Raw genomic sequence first — 21956 nt, 5'->3', positions numbered from 1 at the left:
GGGCAGGACTTTTAAATTCTTTGACAGGTTGACAGCTCCTTTTGACAGGTCTCTTTGATAGGCCTGTTGACAGTTCCAGTGAGCTTGACAGTCATGAGTTGATGCACTTTTTAACTCACATTTATGCCTATTTTTAACAATTTCAAAGATCAATTGACCTACCCCAAAGGGCACCTGACCTCCCACAAAGGTGTCCCGGGACCAGGTCCAAAGGGGTACTTTAACTTTCCAAAGGGGTATCCTGGCTACCCGAACAAATCTACAAAGTTCAGGCATTCTCTTACCAGGTCTAATCTGCACACTTCAGGTTTTACACTCTTGGCCTACCAAAATCCCACTTCAGTGGAGACAGCTGATATTTTAAATGGCCAACAGCCTCCGTAAATTGCACTTGTGCAAAATGCACCCCACCCCCATTCCTGCTCCCACGAAAATTAAATGCCACGTTTGGGGGTAAGACTAATGATTTTTGGCAACTTCCACAATTTTTGCCATGACGGAGAGGCTTACTGTTGTGGAAAAAATCTGGGCCCACATGTCAATGCTATAATGTCATGTTCTATTGTCCATCCTAAAACACCCTTGAGAAGCTGGTGGTGAGCCATCTTCTTGAATACAACTTCAGAGGGCAGTTAATTTGGGTTTGGAATCACATATAGGCCAGACCAGGTAAGGATAATTTATTTCCCCAAAGGACATTAGTGCATCAGATGCTATTCTTTTACAACTGTCCAGTTTATTTAATTAACTGAGTTTAAGTTCCCTTCTGATAGAGAATTCCTGTCTTCTGATCATTAATTCAGGTCTCTGGATTACTAGCTGAGTAAGATGACCACTTTGCTACTGCTCGCCGTCGTGAACTAAACTAGTGTCAAATGTAAAACCATCTTAGCACACTTCTGTCTTCATCGCTGTAAGTCATATGTCCTGATTTCCACTAATTTCAATGCCTTACCACATCAGGACCCGGGAGCCATTTGCTCTTCAGTGCTCTCCCCAAAGATAGGCTGCATTCACACTGCAGACTAGAGTCAGCATGATGCAATTCTATCCTGCAAGGTGTAGCTCAAAGCTGAGCTGAAAACGGAGCAAAGTGTGACAAGGTATTCTGCAGGAGGGAGTCTTGCTCCCAATTCACTTCGGAGGCAATGTGGACTGCACAGGTTTAAGTCCATTGAAAACTGGAAACTGTGTTACAGCTATATTACACATGTAAATGCAAAAACACTCTTAGCAGCAACTAAGGCCAGCGATAAATTTCGGGGCAAAACACTTAATAACAACAGAGGTATAAGTAAATGGATAAATGAGGTAAATGGTTTAAAGAATGTGAACTGCGAGTGCCCCAGAGTAACAGTTTGGAAGTGACGCGGCTGACAGCTTTGAGACACTTCCCTGACAGGGACTGTGATGTGGGTGTTTTGCTCACATATGCTCTTGGTCTTCCTGACCATGTCTCTTCGAGGACTGAACGGCAGTGGCTCGAACTCAGGCTTGGGCTTGTGGCGGCCACCAGCGCCGTGACATCACTGCATGCACTGGGAGTTGGGTTTCACACCTGCACTGTCCTTGTTCTAGCTCTCCCATGTACATTGTTTTTTTGTGGGCTTTTTGGAGGCTTTCGAAGGCAAATTCACCCACCATTCATATGAATTTTGAACCCCACTAAGGAAGGACATACTTGTTGGGAAGGAGCGCAATAAAAGTTAAGTAGATTGATTCCTGAGTCGAGGGGATTACCTTCTGAGGAGCGATTGAGTTGAATACATTCCCTAGCGTTTTGAAAAATAAGAGGTAATCTCATTGAAGCAGGTAAAATTCTTAAGGGACTTGACAGGATAGGTGCTGGGAGGATGTTTCCCATGGCTAGGGAATCTAGAACTAAGGGTCAGAATATGGGGTCAGCCATTTCGGGCTGAGATGTGGAAAAATTTCTTCACATAGAGGATTGGTAATCTTTGGAATTCTCTACCCAGAGAGTTGTGGATGCTCAGATGTTGAGTATTTTCAATGCTAAGATCAATAGTTTTTTGGATACTAAGGGAAGCAAGGGAAGCCATGATCTTATTGAATGGCAGAGCAGGCTCAAGAGACCAGATAATAATCTACTGCTCCTATTACCCAAGTTTTCAAGTTCAACTGCAGCTCCTGATAACTCACACCCTTCTTTGTGGTGGGAGGAGGATTCATGCAAGAACAATCAGCAGGACTGAAGCTTGATCTTAATGTCCTGTGTAAAGTAAGTCCGAAATATCTTTTTCAATTCTTTGTTTCCTCACGCAAAATACCAGTCCAAGGACACGGTCATAACACGTCTTTGTGATATTCCTCCGTCTGATACTTTAATAGTAAAGAAAGGACTTGCACTTCTATATAGCATCTTTCACAACTTCAGGATGTCCCAAAGTGCTTTACAGACAACAAAATGCTTTTGAAATGTAATCACTGTTGTAATGTTGGTTAATGTTGTAATGGGTTAACGTCACCCAGGGTGTGAATCACAGGAATGATGTTAGCAGTTTTGCCCGTTAATACCCTCAACAATTATTTGGAAGCTATATACACTCAATTATTTCTGCAGGTTGCATGTGATTGGTAATTATATAGATCCCATAGTTATCAAGATGATTTGATTTATAAAATATAAGAAGATGCATTAATGGCAATTCAAGGTGAAACCGTTAACTGCAGTGGAATATTGCAATTGCAGCACCCTCTACTGGAATTTCCCTGGCTCTGCCAGTTGTTTGTTATTACTGTACAAGAAAGAAAGGCTTGTATTTCTATAGCACCTTTCACAACCTCAGGATGTTCTGAAGCACTTTACAGCCAATGAAATATCTTTTGAAGGGTGGTCACTGTTACAACGTAGAGAAGTGCAGCAGCTAAATTTCGAACAGCAAGCTCCCACAAACAGGAATGTGAAAACGATCAGATAATGTGTTTTTTGTCAGTGATGTTGCTTGAGGGATAAAAATTGGTCAGGACACTGGGAATAACTCCCCAGCTCTTCTTCAAAATAGTGTTATGGGATCTTTTACAGAGAACAAACAGGGGCTCAACTTAACAGCTCACACAACAGCTGGCACCTCTGACAGTGTAGCACTCCCTCAGTACTGTACTGGAATGTCAATCCACTGAAGACTACTAAGGAAGACTATGAATTATATGGCACCTTTCACAACCTCAAGACATCCCAAACTGCTTTACAGCCAATGATATATCTTTGAAGTGCAACCATTGTTGAAATGTAGGAAAACAGGGTAGCCAATTTGCACACAGCAAATTGAAGGTGGAACCAATAACTACAGTGGAATGTTGCAATTGCCGCACCATCTACTGCAATTCCTCTAGCTCTACCCTCAAACAGCAGTGCGATTATGATCGAATAATTTGTCACATAATGAGTTAGCTTTTTGGGATCTATATATTTTTGTACATATTTCTTCCTAAATTCTAAAAGGGATCTGCTGCTTGTAATTGAAGCTGATATTTTCCCTCTTGAATGTGGCTGTGCTACAGGAATGATTGACAATTGGCCACAGTGCCCACTGGACAAGAGAGGGGAAGCAATCAGCCAGAGTTTAGGCTCCTGGCCATTGACCACTGACATCTTGCTGGAAAATGTACCATGTGCATTGTGGACATAACCTTAAAATCAGAGCCAGTCCATTGAGGTGAGAAGTTAGGAAACACTTCTTCAGACAAAGGCTGGTATGAGTGGGGAACTCCTTCCCACAATTTTACAGTGCAATTTTCAGTCCGGTTTAGGGTGGGTTGGGGTCGGGGTGGTGGGGGTGGCAGTGCACATCCTAGTATTTTTTCTCACGCTCAAAAATAAATGGCCTTATGTTAGTTGTATATCAGTCATATGAAGCATAACTTTTGGCACAATATATGTCAGACAAATGGATAAATATTATCCATATTATGCTAATTTGTGCAAATGCAGCCCACAAACAATAGATCTATCTAGGTTGTTCAGCTGTTCTTAGTTTGCCTGCTTCTGAAGGTTAATACACTGGCAGGGCAAATAATATTCTAAATAATTTTTAATGTACAAAAATGGAATATTTAAACTACAGAATCAGACATTAAAAAACCCATGGTATTAAGTATGTGCGCCTGCTTAAATTAAATCTTTTGCTGACACCTAGTGAGCAATAATGTAACCACAATACTGTAAGAGGTTTACACATTAAAGAGATTTTTACAATGAAAAGTAATGGCTTCTCCCCTTGTCCACACACCGTGACTATACGAACATACGAATTAGGAGCAGGAGTAGACCATTCGGATCCTCGAGCCTGCTCCACCATTCAATAAGATCATGGCTGATCTGATTGTGGCTTCAACTCATTTTTCCATTTGCCCCCGATGAGCTTTGACTATCTTGTTTGTCTAGAATCTATCTATCTTTGCCTTAAAAATATTCAATTACCCTACCTTCATTCTCTGGGGAAGAGCGTTCCAAAGAAGTCTCCTGACCACTGGAGTCCTCCCCAGGAGCTACCTTGGCCCTTCACATTTCTCATTTACATACTGCCCTTCGGTGACATCCTTGAAATACATGAAACCTAGGTATACCTCACCACCACCTCTCTTGACCCCTTCACTGTCTGTGAGCAAGACTACTTGTCTGACATCCAGTTCTGGATGAGCCAGAATTTCCTCTAATTAAACTTTAAGACGACTAAATGCATTGTCTTCAGAACCCACCACAAATGTTGTTCCATCCCCACTGATTTCATTCCCATTCCTGGCCATTGCCTCAGGCTGAACCAGACTTTTCATAACTTTGCTGTCCTATTTGAGCAAGCTGAATTTATGATCCCAAAACACCTCCACCACAAACATCATCTATTTTCACCTCTATAACATTGCCTGCCTCTGCCCCTGCCTCGACACGGGTTGCTAAATCCCTCATCCATGCTTTTGTCCAAACTCGACTATTCTAATGCTCTCCTTGGTTGGCCTCCCGTCTTCTACCCTACATAATCTTGGGCTCATCCAAAAGTTGATTCTCCATATTCTAACATGCACGAAGTCCCCTCCACTCATTGTCCATGCGCTCATTGATCTACATTGACTCTCAGACCACCAACATCTCTATTTTAAAATTCGCATCCACCTGGGTTTTTTCTCCTACATTACAGACGTCATATAGTTGGAAGCCGTTGTTGACATTAGTCATAAAAGTGGTTGTAAGACATTTTTACTAAATTGATCAGCTACTCCAGAAATCAGTGCTGTGGGGCCTAGCACTAAAACAATTTGGGGTAGAAGTTCAATGCTGGTGGGAATTTTTGATCCTAATTTGCATTGTAAATGCAATAGAGTCGATGTGGAACCTGTTTCCACAGTGAAGACTGAGCCCATTAAGGCAGTAATCTCACATGATTTCAGCTGATACCGACACCGCATGGGGTGGACACCACAAAGGTGCTCAGATAATCCATTAGATCTCCTGGACTGCTCTTAAAACAACTTTTACCTAAATTTAAAGATTTAGTGAGCAGGCACATTCCCCGAGCTATCCTATACTCCAAGTTCCTAATTGTTGGGAGTCAAGTTTGCTACACATTTGCATTCATGATTTTACTTGAATAATGCTGAGAGATGTTTTACACCCACCTGGGAGGGAACACAGGACTTCATTTTAACGTCTCATCCAAAAGCCAGCTCCTCCGACAATGCAGCACTCCCTCACTACTGCACTGGGAGGAAAGCCTATACTATGTGGTCACCTTTGGACAGGGACTTGATCTGAAGAGCACTTTGACAAGTGAGCCATTATTTCATGGCCTCTTGAGCAGGGGTCAGTCATTACATAGATGAAGTGCCTTACTTACAGAATCTTAAACCATCCCTTCCTAATGGCACTGTGGGTGTACCTACACAACATGGACTGCAGCAGTTCAAGAAGGCAGCTCACCACCACTTTCTCAAGGGCAATTAGGGATGGGCAATAAATGCTGGCCTAGCCAATGACGCCCACATCCCATGAACGAATATAAAAAAATGTTGTTGATTTCCAGCTGCATCTCCTGTGTGACTTTGAGGTGGACAGTCATTTCCTTGTTAACATTGTTTGGAATATTCCTTAGTTTCTTCAATTTAATATCTAAAAAAATTGGCAATACAAGAACCAGAGGCCGGGCTGTGGATACTTGTTTTTTCTTGTAGCGAGTTATGATCTGGAAGGCACTGCCTGAAAGAGTGGAGGATGCAGATTCAGTCATAGCTTTCAAAATGGAACAGGATATATAGTTGAAAATGGATAATTTGCAGAGCTTTGTGGAAAGGGCAGGGACTTCGACTAATTGGGTAGCTCCTTCAGAGAGCTGACACAGGCACAATGGCCTCCTTCTGCGTTGGACGACTTGATGGTTGGGCCTATAGGCTCTGGGTGCAAAGTTTTAAGTCTGGAAAATAGCGCACCTGAGGATATTATTGTCCGTACCAGAAGCAGGAACAACATGTCAACTTTTCTACTTAAAGATGTTGCAAATCGCCTGGCCATTCACTTTTGCCCCACTTGAGATTCACCTTGCATTTCAAGTAGAGAAAACAATGTCCCCCTCTTAAAATTTGGAGTGATATTTAATTTAATAAGATGGTGTGCATTGGATCCAAATTCCCATTTACTAGACTTACAGCTGATGTGTTCTTGAACTGGCAGACATCACAATTACTCTTTCTCCTTTTTGCTGACCTCCAATTCTCATTTTCTCCCCCTTTCCATTGCTCTTCTCCTGTCCATGTTATTGCAGCCCCTGGCTCAGTGGCATTTATCTTGCTTCTAAGGTGGCTTTCTGTATCTGCTGGAAGCTAAGAAGTGTTTTGAGGGTACCTGGAGCTCATTTGTAACCCTTTCATTCAACAGGGAAAATACTTAATCATTTCCCAGGCAGTTCCCTGCACTCATATTGGCACAATAGGTTAACCATTAATCACTTCAAGTGACCTGACAATGCCCTATTGCAGCAATTAAAACTTATCACCAAGGTGCCGAACCTATTTACAGTGGGCTCCCATTATTGGACCTTTTGCATGAAATTTAACATTACAAGTATGCTATTTTCCTCAGGTCAAGACAATAATTTTAACTGCATAAAGACACCATGCATTCACATAGCACCTTGAGCACAAAATATCCACAAACTCTTTCGACAGGTGAAACCAGACACTGAGCGGTGACAAGAAGAGTAAGTGAAAGTCCTGAGCAGTGAGGCAGATTTTGAGGAGGCTTTTTGAAGAAGGATGCAACAAGGCAAATGATTTAAGGAGTGTCACACATTATGGGGCCGGAACAGTTGAAAAGTGAGAGGACAGGAGGAAAAGCAGGCCAGAGTCAGGAGGGTGAAGGTCGTACATTGGCATATAAGGCTGGAGGACACATGCTGTGCAGAGAGCAAGAGGTGAAGGAAAGGATTTTGAATCAGATGCATTGGAAAAGGGGAGCTAATGAAGGTTGAAATGGGCAATGGTAACTGAGGAGTGAGGCAGGGCACAGATGGTGGAATTTTGAAGCGGTTAAGTATAGCATTGGATCTGGGAAGGTCAGAGAGGATATCCTGGAGTGAACAATGATTTCAGAAACCCAGGGAAAAGGGCAAGTCAGAAAATTGGTAGGTTTGAAACGGAATCACAATTATATAGGGGAGAATTTTCTCCGTCAGGTGGGCCGGGTACAGAGCCGATCGCGGGCAGCAATCGGCTGGGTGCCGCCATTTTACGTAGATGGACCAATTAAGGCCTGCCCAGCGTGACACGCACCCGGAAGAGCTCAGCGCTGCCTGTGCGGGCGGGAGGAGGAGGGAAAGTCGAGGTCTGTGCTCTTTCGCGCGCATGAGCACAGAAATCTCCGAGGTACGGAGCTACCTCGGGGAGATTAATTTCATTATGAAAAATTGAAAAGTTTTTTAAAAATTATTCAGACATGTCCCATGAGCTGGGACATTTTTATGCATTTTCATGATAAATCCTTCATGAAACCTCATCCTGCCAGTGGATGAGGTTTCATGAAAAATGCGAAAGCCGCCTGCTCTCTTCGCCTGCCCGCCAAACTTAAGGTTGGACAGGCAACCCTGACAATTACTTCAATTAGTTCATTAATGGCCTTAACAGGCCTTTGACAGTTTGGCAGGCGCGTAGCCAACTCCAGTGCACACCCGCCAACCGAAGATCGGAATGACGCACGGTGATGTCGGGGCGTGTACCCGACGTCACTGCGTGTCATTTTACGCGTTGGCTTGTGGGGTCCACCCCCACACACCAAGCAGAAGATTCTGGCCATAGGATTTACAGCACAGAAACAGGCTATTAGGCCCAACTTGTCTATACTGGTGTTCATGCTCCACATGAATTTCTTCCCACCCTACTTTGGCTAACCCGCTCAACATATCCTACTATTCCTTTCTTCCTCATATACTTATCTATTTTTCTCTTGAATTCATCTATGCTATTTGCCTCAAATACCCTACGTGGTAGTAAGTTCTATGCTCTGAACACTTAATTTCTTATTGGATTTATTATTAAAATTGGATTTATTGGGGAAGACAATAAGCGCTACAACAATTAATCTTTGTCAGGATCTGAACAGAATTCATTTGGCCTTACCAACATTAGGTTGGAGAAAGTTCTTGCTCCTCCGCAATTTATTGTCCCAAAGAACAACAGTCGCTATGCTGTCAAGCACGTAGTAGTGAAACACATTCAAGCTTTGAAAAAGAGTTCAATTACATTCTAATGAATTTTTTTTAAGCAATCTGGTCTTCCAACCAACATAAACTTGACCTCATCCAAAGCTCTGCTGCCCGCATCATAAATTGCATCAAACCCTTGCGCTCTTTGACCTACATTGGCTCCCAGTTCGGCAATGACCTCAATTTTAAAATGTTCATCCCCGTTTCTAAATTTCTCCATGGCCTCACCTCTTCCTATCTCTGAAACTTCCTCCAGACCTGCAACTCTGTGAGATCACTGCACACCTTCAATTCTGGCATCTTGCAAAGCCACACTTTCCATTGCTCCACCATTGGTTGTCATCCTTTCAGCTGCCTGGGCTCTAAGCTTTGGAATTCTCTCCCTAAACCTCTGTGTCTCTCTCTCTCTCTTCTTTAAGATGCTCCTTAAAACTAACTTCTTTCACCAAGCTTCTGGTCACCTGTCCCACCTGTGGTGGAGGCAGGTTCAATCGAGGTATTCAAAAGGGAATTGGATTGCTACCTAAAAAGAAATAATGTGCAAGGTTACAGGGATGAGGCAGATGAATGGGAAAAGGTGGAATGCTGTTTCAGAGAGCCAGTGCAGATTTGATGGGCCAAATGGCCTCCTTCTGCACTGTAAGGATTCTGAGATAAGATGAGGATTTAAGGAAATAATGTTGCAATAAAGATACTAATTTCATTGCTAATAGTTTGCAGGTCTGATAGTATAAACTAATTCACGAATGAGTAATCATTGCTTTTCAAAAGACAGACAAGCAAATAGCTTCAAGCACCATACCTGTGATCTCTTAATTAATTAAGAAGCAGAATGCTATGACAAAGAATTAAACTTTATTTACAGTTAATACATGGGTACAGCTTAGCCCTGACAATTCAATCTTGCACTGATTTTTTCTGAATTATCCAGTAATTCAAAGTAAACAAAGTAACTAACAAAGGTAGGATTTATTGCTTAAAAAATTGAATTTGATAATTCAGAGTAGTTAATATACACCTATCCAGCCAATATTAGCACTTGCAGCATACATGAAACATTTAACACTGTTGATCATATAATCATTTAAAATGTTCTAACATTAAAAACCATTAAATATGTAAAGTATATCTTTTAAGATTTGCAATAGGTTTCTCCTCTCTGGAATGCACCTTGGTTCCTCAAGCCAATACTTTGACAAGACTACATTTCCAATTAATCACAGAGGGAAATGGCACATTCTAGTTTAAAGTTATAAATAGAAATAGTTTTCAAAAATCTTCGAAAACCTAGTTCACGTTTTTATTGCGAATTACCTCACCACCTTCAATTTCAATTTGCTCGTACAACCACTTGCGGTCACAGCGACATTCTACTCCACATTTTTGGGAGCCACAGCTAGGGCAGGGGTAGAAGCACCCCAAACAATCCTCATCCAAACAGTCACACCGATCCAGTCTGCTATAGATGAGGAGACCTTGACTGTCGTAAACTTTGCTTTTTATGGGCATCGTTTGCCTGCAAGAACAAATAGCGAATCCAAGCATTTAGGTTCACAACACTGTAATGGAAAGTAACTTCAATACATAAACAAAAGTCATCTTGTCCTGATCATTAACATGAAAACAAAGTCCCGAATACACCCCACCCTCTAATTTCCATCTGGGACATGCTAAATTCCAGCCTGAGTTATCAAAAAATGTAAAACAGACACACACAACATTTCTCAGAAATATAGGCACAGAACGCTATTCTGTTCATCTAAGCTCCTGATATAGAAAGAGCTAACTTCCCTCACCATCACAGCATTCGACCAGTACCTGAATGGCCAGGAATTTTAACACCACTAACTTACACAAAAACCTATTCCAAGTCTGCAAAGAAACTCTGCCGCACATCGGTGCAAGATTAGCCTGTAGCCAGTGTGGACCAATACTCCATTCAACCATCACTGTTTATGAGTGCTCAGCACATTTACTTCCATAACAAGTCTGCACTCTGCATCCAAGGCTAAACAGCCCCAGAGAGATCAGGCTTCCCTCAATGACTCAATCCTCACAGAGGCCAATCTTGTGCAGCTCGCCACATACAGTGCTTTAATATTCCTTCATATCTTGGAGATAAAATTGTACACAATACTCAAGGTGCAGTTTGGCCAGAACATGACAGATCAATGAAAAATAATTCTAATTAAGTACAGATACAATTTTAATAAAAGTGTACAATGTGAGTGACAGTTTACCACCTCTGACTTTTAGAAAAGGCATATTTATAATTGTATATTGCTGAAAAGAGAGACATGTTGCCGAAGCTTTTCATCTTACACTCATGAGGACAAACGCAAGAATGCCAAATTTCAAATGCTCACAACAATTTATACCATAGGAGTAAAGGGTGTTGATTGGTTGGCAAGTCGACTCTGATTGGCCGAGGCATTGCCAAAGAGAAAGCAATGGTGAACTATAGCCTCCAGAAATTCCCCAGTTGTTCAAATTGAATTACTGAATGACACTTTAATTTCATTAGTTTGTTCTCAGATTATTTTTTTGTACAAAACTTTGGTAATGCAAACAATTGCAGTTTTCCTAATTTTGATGTAAATTCTTGGTACATGGGCATCACTGGCAAAATGGAATTTATGGCCCAACCACAACACTGAAGTGGGGTGGTGTGCCACCTTCTTGAACCACTGCAGTCTGTGTAGAGAAGGTGTTTCCACAATGCTGCTAGGTGGGGAATTCCATGATTTTAACCCAGTGATCCCTGTCCTAGTCAGAATGGTGTGAGACTTGGGGTGGGGGAAGGTGTGCGGTGGAATCTGGAAGTGGTGGTGTTCCCATTTGTTGATTTTAGTCTTCTAGGTGGAGGTGGTTGTGGATTTAGGAGTTGCTTCCCGAGAAATTACAGATAACAGTGACTTTGCACGGAAAGGAGTTGAATTGAGAAGCACAGGACACTGATTCTGTTACAAGGGGGGATTTATTTGCAAAGGACAGTATTTAGCAGACATTAAAAGATAATCAAACATGGCAGATCTGTTTGACAGATATTGCTTCCATCGTTCTGTACAACAACAGACCGTGACATAAGACACTTTTTTAATTACACTTCATCCTTTTGTATCAAGTCTTCATCATATCTTGACTGTACTTCATGATACTCAAACTGTGACACCACTTCTACTACATCTACCATGTCAAATGGCAGTTGTGGAGTTGCATAAAATTAATTTTCAAGTTATTGATCACGTCTCATTGTTGGTTACACAATGCAGTTGTTAATATTCCATTTAGTCACATGAATGAGATTAATTATTAAAATATTTGTTGCCATTTTATTAAACACAAGGAATTGAAGCAGGAGTAGCTCATAAAGCTGGAGTCCACTTTGCCATTCAATATGATCATGACTGATCTTCTACATGACTTCGTCACACTCACCCTTGATTCACTAAAAAGTTCAAAAATCTATCACTGTCTATATCCATAGCCCTCTAGTGTAGAGAACTTCAAATACTCACAACCCTCTGAGTGAAAATGTTTCTCCTTATCTCAATCCTAAATGGCCAACCTCTTATCCTGAGACTATGACCCACTAGTTTGAGACTCTTCAGCAAGGGGAAACAGCATCTACCCTGTCAAGCCCTGTAAGAAGTTTATATATTTCAATGAGATCAACTCTCATTCTTCTCAAGCTACTTTCTCTTCTCTCTTTGGGGACATATTTAATTTTTGAAACTATTTATTCCAACTTTAATATTTTGGGGTAATAAGAAATGATCTTTCCTCTCCATGGAATTAGCTTCCAATTCCTAATGTGAGACACTAACAATTCAGTTTCTAACCACCCCCTGCAACATGTGAAGTTTGAATCTCATGCCTGGATTTCACCCCTCCATTAATTATCATTAAGCCAGTTTTAGTGTGAGAACAAAATCCAATAACAGAAAAGGAAGGGAAGTCTCAGCCTTGTGTTGTTTGAGAGAGAAAAAAAATCAGTTTTTAGATATTTACAGCAGGTTGGTTCTAGTTCTTCCCTGCTCCCTTCCCCCAGCTAGGACAAGGTGTGGGACATTTCTAATTGTATATAGCTGAAAAGAGAGACATGTTGCCAAAGCTTTTCATCTTGCACTCATCAGGTCAAAGGCAAGAATGCCAAATTTAAAATGCTCACAACAATTTATGCCACAGGAGTAATGGGTGCTGATTGGTTGGCAAGTCAACTCTGATTGGCCGAGGCATTGCTGTGGAGAAAGCAATGGCGAACCGTAGCCTCCCCGAGTTCCCCAGTAATTCAAAAAAGGCACAAGGCATTGGACATATTCCTTTTTATTTGCAGTGAACAGTTGCATGCAGCGAATGATTAAACGAGCCATGTTATGAGCTGGACTGGTTATCTTATCTTGATTGTTAGTGTAGCTATCGGCACATGAGTTTGTTCAGCAAGTGCTGCCCAATCGTGGAATCGCATCTCATAGATGTTTTGTTTTTGGTTTTGCATATGCAGGCTGGTTGAGTACAGTCTGTACTCTGCCAGTTACGAACAGCTGGAGGAACATGATGTTTGATTCGATCAGCTAATTGTCAGGATGGACCTGACATCACACCGGCACTCAAATTCATACACAATGTTGCTCAATTTTGTGGTAGCCAGAAGGTATTTTTGGACTGACTGCACATCCTGTTAAGTGAAAATACCATTTGTGTCGCCACTGCATTGTAGCATCATGAAACAACTTGCTTAACGTGTTGTTCCAATTTTTGACATACTTTGCCTTTTCAGGGTAGATTTGAGGTAGACCAGGCACTTTTCAGGTTCGAAAGTGGGGACTTTTCGCCATTTGTGAGTTTGCAATGATACACAGAGAATAATGATGTGATCAGGAGAGCCATTGTCCCGCAGAGTAGCTTTGATACGCTCTATTTCTGCGTCGAGCTTGCTAAGTGAGGAAATGGCTAAGGCGCTATTTAAAAGATTGTTGGTAAGGCCAATCTTATAGCCATAAACCATTGGATTTCTGAAATAATACGTCAGGGCAAGGGTTAGACTGCTCCATCTCAAAAGTGAATTTGAGTGTGGGTTGAAGCAGATAAAGGTATGTAAGGAAATCCTTACATGCTGCTGCAATTAAAAGATCAATAAACTTATCCTCTACGTATCAGATATATAATTGTCTGGAGACAAACAGGTTCAGGAAGAAAGCAATTAAAAGAAGACATTAGTTGAACAGGATCAGAAAACCAGTTAAATATGTAGTATTAATATATGGAAGCCATAAGCTTTGGAGAAACCAAAGGGTTTTCTTGTCAATGTAGCTAATAAGGCTTTCAGTTTATTTGGCTGTACACAATAACTTAACGGAGAGATTGTGGGTCAGGAATAACCAGATACAGAAACCGGCTCCTTTGATTGGGATCTCAATAATCATGAAATAGCCCCAGTTTATTATTTTGTGCGCCTCATCTGAATGATTCATCAGAAAAAAAAATAGTGCAACAAAAAAGGTACATAACCAGTAAACTAGCCAGGTAATTCACTAACCAGAGTGTGGAAGTTATGAAGTGCAGTTTGTTATTTATCTTAAGTATTGCAATTTGCTGCAACTACATAAAGAGCACAAAACAGGGAACTCTAGCGGGCTTGTTTTTCTGATAATCCAAATAGGTCTGCATTCAATGAGTCAAAATGCACTGAAGGCGCAAGCAAATTACAGGACTGTGGCCAAATTAGTTGATATGTGCTTAAATGTCAGTGCTGTTAGCTCCAAGGATACTTTTTAAAGGAGGTGCAGTTGATGTGATCTGAGCATCAGGGATACTCAGGCAGACATGCTGAGGTTTTCAAATTCTAGTCCAAGACCTTAGAAATCTGAGAAGGGGATCCCAAGGACATTCAATTTCTTGTATTCTTCTGTACATGCTGTCTTTACAATCTTTTTTAAAATTCTTGTTGCTGTGTAACATATTCTCCTCCACTGGTACAGCTTTCCTATCGGGAGTTGATGCTTTCTTTCAGAATTTTGGCTCAGAGCTGTGTACCAATGCTTGCAGACCCTCCCCCACCTCTTACAAGGAAGGTTTAAAAACACTACATTCCCCACCATTTATCAACCTCCCTGAGTGACGTTTCAAAATCAATTCCCATCTCAATGGCTAAGAGGCGCTGAGTCCAGATCAAACCCAATGTGATCTTAACCATTCAACTTTGTTTCTCAATGTGAAAAAAAAATCACAAATATGTTACCTGTCTGCATTAGATTGACTTGGTGGCTTCGTCTGTAGTTTCCGTTTCTCTCTGCGACTGGTTTCTGGTGTGAACTCTGTTATCTGACGACCTGGATTAGCAAACTGTAGGGATCTGAGTGTTTTTGTGGTCCGTGCCTATGGAAATTTCAAAAAAGCCAACAGGTATAGGTTATCTGCACAATGACAATTTGTATCTGTACTTGTTTTCTAGAGTTGAGACATGGTAAATAACCAGAATGTGTTCCAGAATGAACGAGTTGGCTGACCCCATCGATTTGCACAAGATCCAGCAGCTCTCTACAGTCTTTTTGGTTGATCCCAGTCAAGCTATTTCTTCATCTTTCACTAATCTCAGCTAGCCTGTAACACATCACTTCCCCTAGCTAAGCGCTGATAACTGCTCCTTTTCTACACTTCTGCCAACCAACTTTGAAAAGTTGCCTGATATCAGTTAGCAGTAACTTGCAAGCCTTTTTAATTTGCCTGGTCTCTATTTTTGTTAAGGCAGTATAATTGGTATCAGGAGTATATAGCAGTTTGGGAAATTAAGCGCTAACCAGGTTCTCATCACTATCCCAGTACAAAGGGCCCAAATTTAATATATAGGCTGGCTTGAGAAAAAGGTGTTCTTTGCATAATTCATATTCTTAAACTCTGACATCATCCTAGTTTCTTCCTTAAGTTTGCACATTCCATATGCTGTAACTTTGACTCCACCAGTTTGAAATACAATTGACAAAAATCAATTATTGAATGTCAGTATAGGTCATGAGGCAAAACTAACTCCAAAGTGAGAACATGCATTAAAAATTTAAGTTCACGCTCTCCTGCTCTTCCATGGGTAATTCTTCATCTTAAATTGGACAAGTGGTTATTTCATTGGCCAGACAATGTGGGATTTTATTACATCAGTTTTCTCCTTTCGAAAAATTTTAGAATCAGAAAAAATTCTCAAATCTACATAGTGGTTGTACTCTCCCAGTATTGCAGCACATGGTAGGTACAAAAGTTTGAATCTAATCTCAGGGGTTGCTAGGATGTGAATGCTCTAGCCTTGCTTTTAAAGATATCCGAACCCCTCAACTGGTGTCTTCCTCATAATCACAAAGATTTCTGCAGCACAGAAGGAGACTATTCAGCTCACAGTCAAAGAATTATCCACTTAGTGCCATTCTCCAGCCCTTCATGCATACTCATTAGCATTACTACCTTTCAAATATTTATTTACTTCCCTTTTGAACGCTATTATAGATTCTGCTTCCACCACTGTTTCTAGTAGGGCATTCCCTCTCCTAGCTACCCTCTGCACGGAACTGTTCTCCACTTCTAAACTTTCCCTTCATTGTGTTGGTGCCAATCTTAAACTTATGGCCTCTAGTTACCAACTCTAGTCAGCAAAAAGTTTCTCCCCAATAACTTAATCAGATCCCATAACAACAGCAAACTTATTTTTATACAGCACCTTTAACATAATAAAACATCCCAAGGTGCTTCACATAAGCATTTTAAAACAGAGAATGAAACAAGCTGCTTAAGGAGGTGATATATCAGATCATCAAAAGCTTGGTCAAAGAGGTAGGTTTTATGAAGCATCTTAAAGGAGGAAAGTGAGGTAGAGAGACTGGGAGATGTAGGGGGGAATTCTAGAGTTTGGGACCTTGTCATCTGAAGTTATGGCCACCAACAGTGGAGCAAATATAACTGGGAATGCATAAGAGGCCAGAATTAGAGGAGTGTAGATTCTTGGAGGGCTGTGGGATAGGAGGGATTTTAAAACAAGGATGAGAATTTTAAAATCAAGACATTGCTTGACTGGGAGACAAAGTAGGTCAGCGAGCACAGAGGTGAAAGGGGAATGGGACTTGGTGCAAGTTAAGACACGAGCCGCAGAGTTTGGATGACCTCAAGTTTATGGAGGGTAGAATGTAGGATGCCAGGCAGAAGTGGGTTGGAATAGTCAAGTCTGGAGATAACACTTGGTTGGATCGTATGTTAATCCACAAAAAGATGCAGCATGCTATTCTCAATTCTTGTCACATTTGTCAATTTTCAGCTCAGTTTCAAATTCAAGGTCAACTTACCAGAAATGGGCGAGGGTTTCAGCAACAGATGAGCTGAGATTGGGATGAAGTTGGTGAAGAGGTCAGGGTCAAGTGTGATACCATGGTTGCAAACAGACTGGTTTAATGGCAGACTGTTACCAGGGAGAGGGATGGTGTCGGTAGCTAGGGAACAGAGTCTACAGCAGGAACCAAAACAATGGCTTCAGTCTTTCTGCTGTTTCATCGGAGGAAATTTCTGTTTATCCAATACTCAATGTCAGATAAGCAGTCTGATAATTTAGCAATGGAAAAGTTTGAGAGGGATGGTGGTGAGGTGGAGCTGAGTATTGTCAGTGTACATGTGAAAACTAACACTGTGTTTTCGGAAGATGTTGCTGAGGGCCCGCCCGTATGTAGGTAAGAAATAGGCGGGGGCCAAGGATAGATCCTTGTAGGATATCAGACATAACTGTGTGGGACCAGGAAGAGAAGCCATTGCAAGTGATTCTCTGGATACGATTGGATGGACAGTAATGGAATCAGGTGAGAGCAGTCCCACCCAGCTGAATGGCAGTGGAAGTGTTGGAGGAGAATGGTCTGGTTAAACGTGTCAAAGGCTGCATACAGGTCGAGAAGGACGAGGAGGGAAAGTTTACCTTTGTCACAGTCACACAGGACGTCATCTGTGACTTTGATAAGAGTTGTTTTGATAGTCTGACACTTTGTATCATTTTGAAGATCACTATTAGACCATCTCTTAACCCATTTTAGGGCCTCAGTTTGTGTAACTTCTCACTCTTTCATGCCCTTTCCATGGCTTTGATATCCACTATCCTAAAAATATACCACACGTCAACTAATGACTAATAAAGCCACAACACTGACAGATCAAACATAGACCTTGCCTCCAGAAACACTGACCGTAAAACAGAATGCTATCAAAAGGCTACAGTGAATTGCCAGAAAGTACCTGAACTTCAAAATTACTGCCTCTATTCTCAGTTATGCTATTCTTCATAGCCAAAAGGTAGCACAAAATATTTGGTTGGATTGGGTGTTAACCCACAAAAAGATGCAGCATGCTATTCCCAGTTCTTGTCACATTTGTCAATTTTCAGGTCAATTTCAAATTCAACTTACCAGCAATTCCTGAATACTTGGGTTGATTTAGAAGCGATGCCACCAGTAAATGGATTACTGCAATAATTTAAATAGTTAAGAAAAAGCGTTTTAAGACAAATCCGGTTAAAATAATTTTAGAAATTTAAACAGGGACAGTGCTTCAATTTTCCCATAAACTTTTAAAAACAGCCAAGAACAGGGACAGTCAGTGCAACTTTGTAATCAACACTAAAACGTCCACCAACACTACTCTAAACATTTTTCCATATCATTTAGAGTATGCAGTCAAATGAAAACAAATATATAAAAAGAGGTGCTGGAAAAACTCAGCAGGTCTGGCAACATCTTGTTTTTATTTCAGATCTCCAGCATTTGCAGCATTTTGCTTTTATTAAAAATGTATTATTTCTTTACATTCATGCTTTCACTTCAGTAAGAATGCATTTTCTTTTTCCCTCCTAGTCATTCAGAAAAGTTCTTATGATTCATTCATCACCAGGGATATGCATGGCTTAAAAACTTTATTAAAAGCCTAAATAAATGTAGGAGCATGTGAAAAAATCCTTACATCTGTGCAAACTTCCTGTCAACCTATTCCACAACCTTTTTCTCTCCAAAATCCTTGAATATGCTGGCACCACCCAAATTCATGCCCATCTTATCCACAGCAACCCATCTGAACCTCTCTGATTAGGTTTCCATCCCAGAACTGCACTAACATGGCCATAATTGAAGTAATAAATATCATCCTCTAACTGTGGCACACCATCACTCCTCATCCTTCTCAGCCTCTCTGACAAAACACACCAGCCTCCAACAATGTCTGCTTGTTGTCTAGCTGAGTGGGATTAGCCTTGCCTGGTTCCACTTTTGCCTATCCAGTCATAGTCAGAGATTCTCCTATAATGGCTTCTCTTCTAACCCCGAGTTGTCTCTGGAGTTCCCCCACTTCCCCACGATCTATCCCCGAATATCCCAGCTTATATAATCCTGGTCACGCGTATGCTTTGTCATCACTGACCAACCCAAGGTCTACGAACACTGATTTCAGAATTCTCATTCTAGTGTTAAAAAAACCTCCATGACCAAGCCCTCTTCATCTCTGTAACCTTTTTCAGCCCTACAATGCTCCAAGAATTTTGCTGTCCTCCAAAACTGGCCTCTTTTCCATTTCCTTCACTCCACTATTAGAGGATATGCCTTCAGCCACCAAGGCCCCAAGCTCTGGCATTCCGTCCCTACGAGCTCCCTGCGAGCTCACTCTTCTTCTTAAGCACACATCTGAAGACCTACCTCTTTGACCAAGCTTTTAGTTACCTGCCCTACTTTGGCCTGGTGCCAGTGAAGTGTCTTTGGATGTTCTATTACATTGAAGGTGCTATATAAATACAACTTGTCCTTGCTGTGAATAGAGTGATGCAGGAGTCCAGTGCTGTGTCAATAGTTACCGGGATAACAGCAATGAGAAAAGTGACACTGCCAATCATCAGTTTGTTTTACAATTCAGAAACTGGAAACTTCTCATGTCAACTTGTTACATTGTGATTGAACCATCGCAACAAGGAAGGAGTGGTAATTACAGTGCAGTAAAATAATCAATTTTAAGATTAAATGTGGAAATTGGACTAGTAGCAAATAACATTGCAGTTCACCACTGCGCATTAAAACAGGAAATGAAAAACACTGAGTAAAAATAACCTCTTAAAAACCAACTGTGCCATTGAGGGAGCAGGCAGGGAGGGAGGCACAGTTAGTGGGCTGGCTGGGGCGGTCCCGGGCGCCGGGGCAGATGCAGGTGCCGGGGCTGGCCGGGACGGTCCTGGGGCTGGCCGGGGCGGTCCCGGGGCTGGCCGAGGCGGTCCCGGGCGGGGAGGCTGTCCACAGTGGCCCCGGTGCGGAGCTGTCCACAGTGGCCCCCGTGCGGAGCTGTCCACAGTGGCCCCGGTGCGGAGCTGTCCACAGTGGCCCCCGTGCGGAGCTGTCCACAGTGGCCCCCGTGCGGAGCTGTCCACAGTGGCCCCCGTGCGGAGCTGTCCACAGTGGCCCCGGTGCGGAGCTGTCCACAGTGGCCCCGGTGCGGAGCTGTCCACAGTGGCCCCCGTGCGGAGCTGTCCACAGTGGCCCCCGTGCGGAGCTGTCCACAGTGGCCCCGGTGCGGAGCTGTCCACAGTGGCCCCGGTGTGGAGCTGTCCACAGTGGCCCCCGTGCGGAGCTGTCCACAGTGGCCCCGGTGCGGAGCTGTCCACAGTGGCCCCCGTGCGGAGCTGTCCACAGTGGCCCCGGTGCGGAGCTGTCCACAGTGGCCCCCGTGCGGAGCTGTCATATTGGCCCCGGTGCGGAGGCTGTCAGACTGGCTCCAGTGCGGAGGCTGTCAGACTGGCCCCGGGAGGTGCTCCTGGTTTCCGCTGCTGATAGCGGCCTGAGCCCTTGCGGTCATTCCGATCTCACCGGCCCCGCGTTTTCCTCTTCTCCCGTCCCGCTTTCATGGGGGTCCTGTGGGAACGGAACAAACTTCACCTTTCTGCCTGCCGATTTCGGAGCTCTCCGGCCCTGTTTTCCGCTATTGTGAGCGTCCCCGCCCGGTTTCTTGGCGCTATTGTCGGCCAATTGCGGCCTCTGGCTCTCCATCAGTCCCGCTCCGCCCCGCTCACCTGCTTCGGCGGCCGTATCTCCCCCTTCAGCTTCCGCATTTTCCACAGACCCGGCGACCGTTGGGCCACACACGCGCCGCAGCGCCTGCGCACTGGCCCCACCAAAACCGGTCAACCCCTGCCCTCTGGGGGTGGGTGGGAACGTAATCTCATGATTGACAGCGCAAAGGACTAGAAGTTTTCCAATAAGGCTGGGCTCCTTAAACGGTGATTGGTAAATCTATCTGTCAATCATTATTTCGGGCTGGTGGGCGGATGACTCCCAGACGCCACGCACGCAGCTCGTAGGGCGGTGTCATTAACTAATGACTGACAGGTGGGAAAACCAATAGTTGTAAAGGGCGTGATGGATTGACAGTGAGATCAACCAATAAAACTGAAGCTCGCGTGAAAATGACGTAAAAGTGGGCGGGCGCGCTATTAATGAATAATTAACCGTAAAAGGGACCAATAGTGCTTCGGATTGATGGGTAATCGGGCTTCGCCTCATCCAATTGGTGAGTTGGTGGGCGGGGTTTAGCCGGAGGAGGCTGGTCCATGGGTAGCCATGGGTATTGGGTAAGGAAAGAGAGGCGAAAGGGCAATATTGTGGATGATGGAAATCTGAAATACAAGCAAAGACGGAGTCGAAACGTTAACTCTGTTTTTCTCTCCACAGATGCTGCCAGACCTTCTGAGTTTTTCCAGCTTTTATTTTTCTTTTTATTAAGGAAAGAGAGGTTCTTGGAGTTTAATTTGTCTTTTCACATTGTGGACAATACTCGCCCCGGCTCTTTCGTCTGTCAGTCATAGCCCAGTGGGTAAGGCTCACTCCTCTGAGTCAGAAGGTTGTGGACTGAAGTCCCACTTCAGTGACCCGAGCGCAACAGCCTCTAGTGCAGCACCGAGGGAGTGCTGCGCTGTAGGAGGTGCTGTCTCTTGGGTGAGGCATTCAACTGAGGCTCTATCTGTCCACAAATTTTCTAAATTTGTGAAAAGGAGAAATGTGCGGGGAGAGGGCAAGGGAGCGGCAGTACATGAATGGCTCCTTAGGAGAGCCAGGACAGACATGATGGGTCGAATGGGCTTCTTCTGTGCTATAACGATTCTACAATTCTATTGAGTGCATGTGAAAGATCCTGTGGCAACAACCTTGAATAAGAGCAGAAAAGTTATGCAAATGCAAAATACTGCAGACGCTGGAAATCTGA

General features: G+C 42.9%; 1 protein-coding gene across 1 annotated transcript in view; it reads right to left on the bottom strand.

The window, feature by feature from the left end:
• Positions 1 to 20871, bottom strand: part of LOC144684956 (ARL14 effector protein-like) — a 70808-nt gene extending 49937 nt beyond the window's left edge. Inside the window, exons 1-3 of the mRNA XM_078549413.1 lie at positions 20633 to 20871; positions 14950 to 15086; positions 10023 to 10224 (exon numbers count right to left, since the gene is read on the bottom strand). Of these exons, the coding sequence (XP_078405539.1) occupies positions 10023 to 10224; positions 14950 to 15086; positions 20633 to 20743 (450 nt within the window). The 5' untranslated portion in view covers positions 20744 to 20871. The remainder of the gene's footprint in view (positions 1 to 10022; positions 10225 to 14949; positions 15087 to 20632) is intronic.
• Positions 20872 to 21956: the final 1085 nt, after the last annotated feature.

The sequence above is a fragment of the Cetorhinus maximus genome, chromosome 9 (assembly GCF_964194155.1).
Source record: "Cetorhinus maximus chromosome 9, sCetMax3.hap1.1, whole genome shotgun sequence".
In the NCBI taxonomy this organism is placed as follows: Eukaryota; Metazoa; Chordata; class Chondrichthyes; order Lamniformes; family Cetorhinidae; genus Cetorhinus; species Cetorhinus maximus.
Note: the sequence above shows the minus strand (reverse complement) of the source record. Positions and strands in the feature narration are given on the sequence as shown.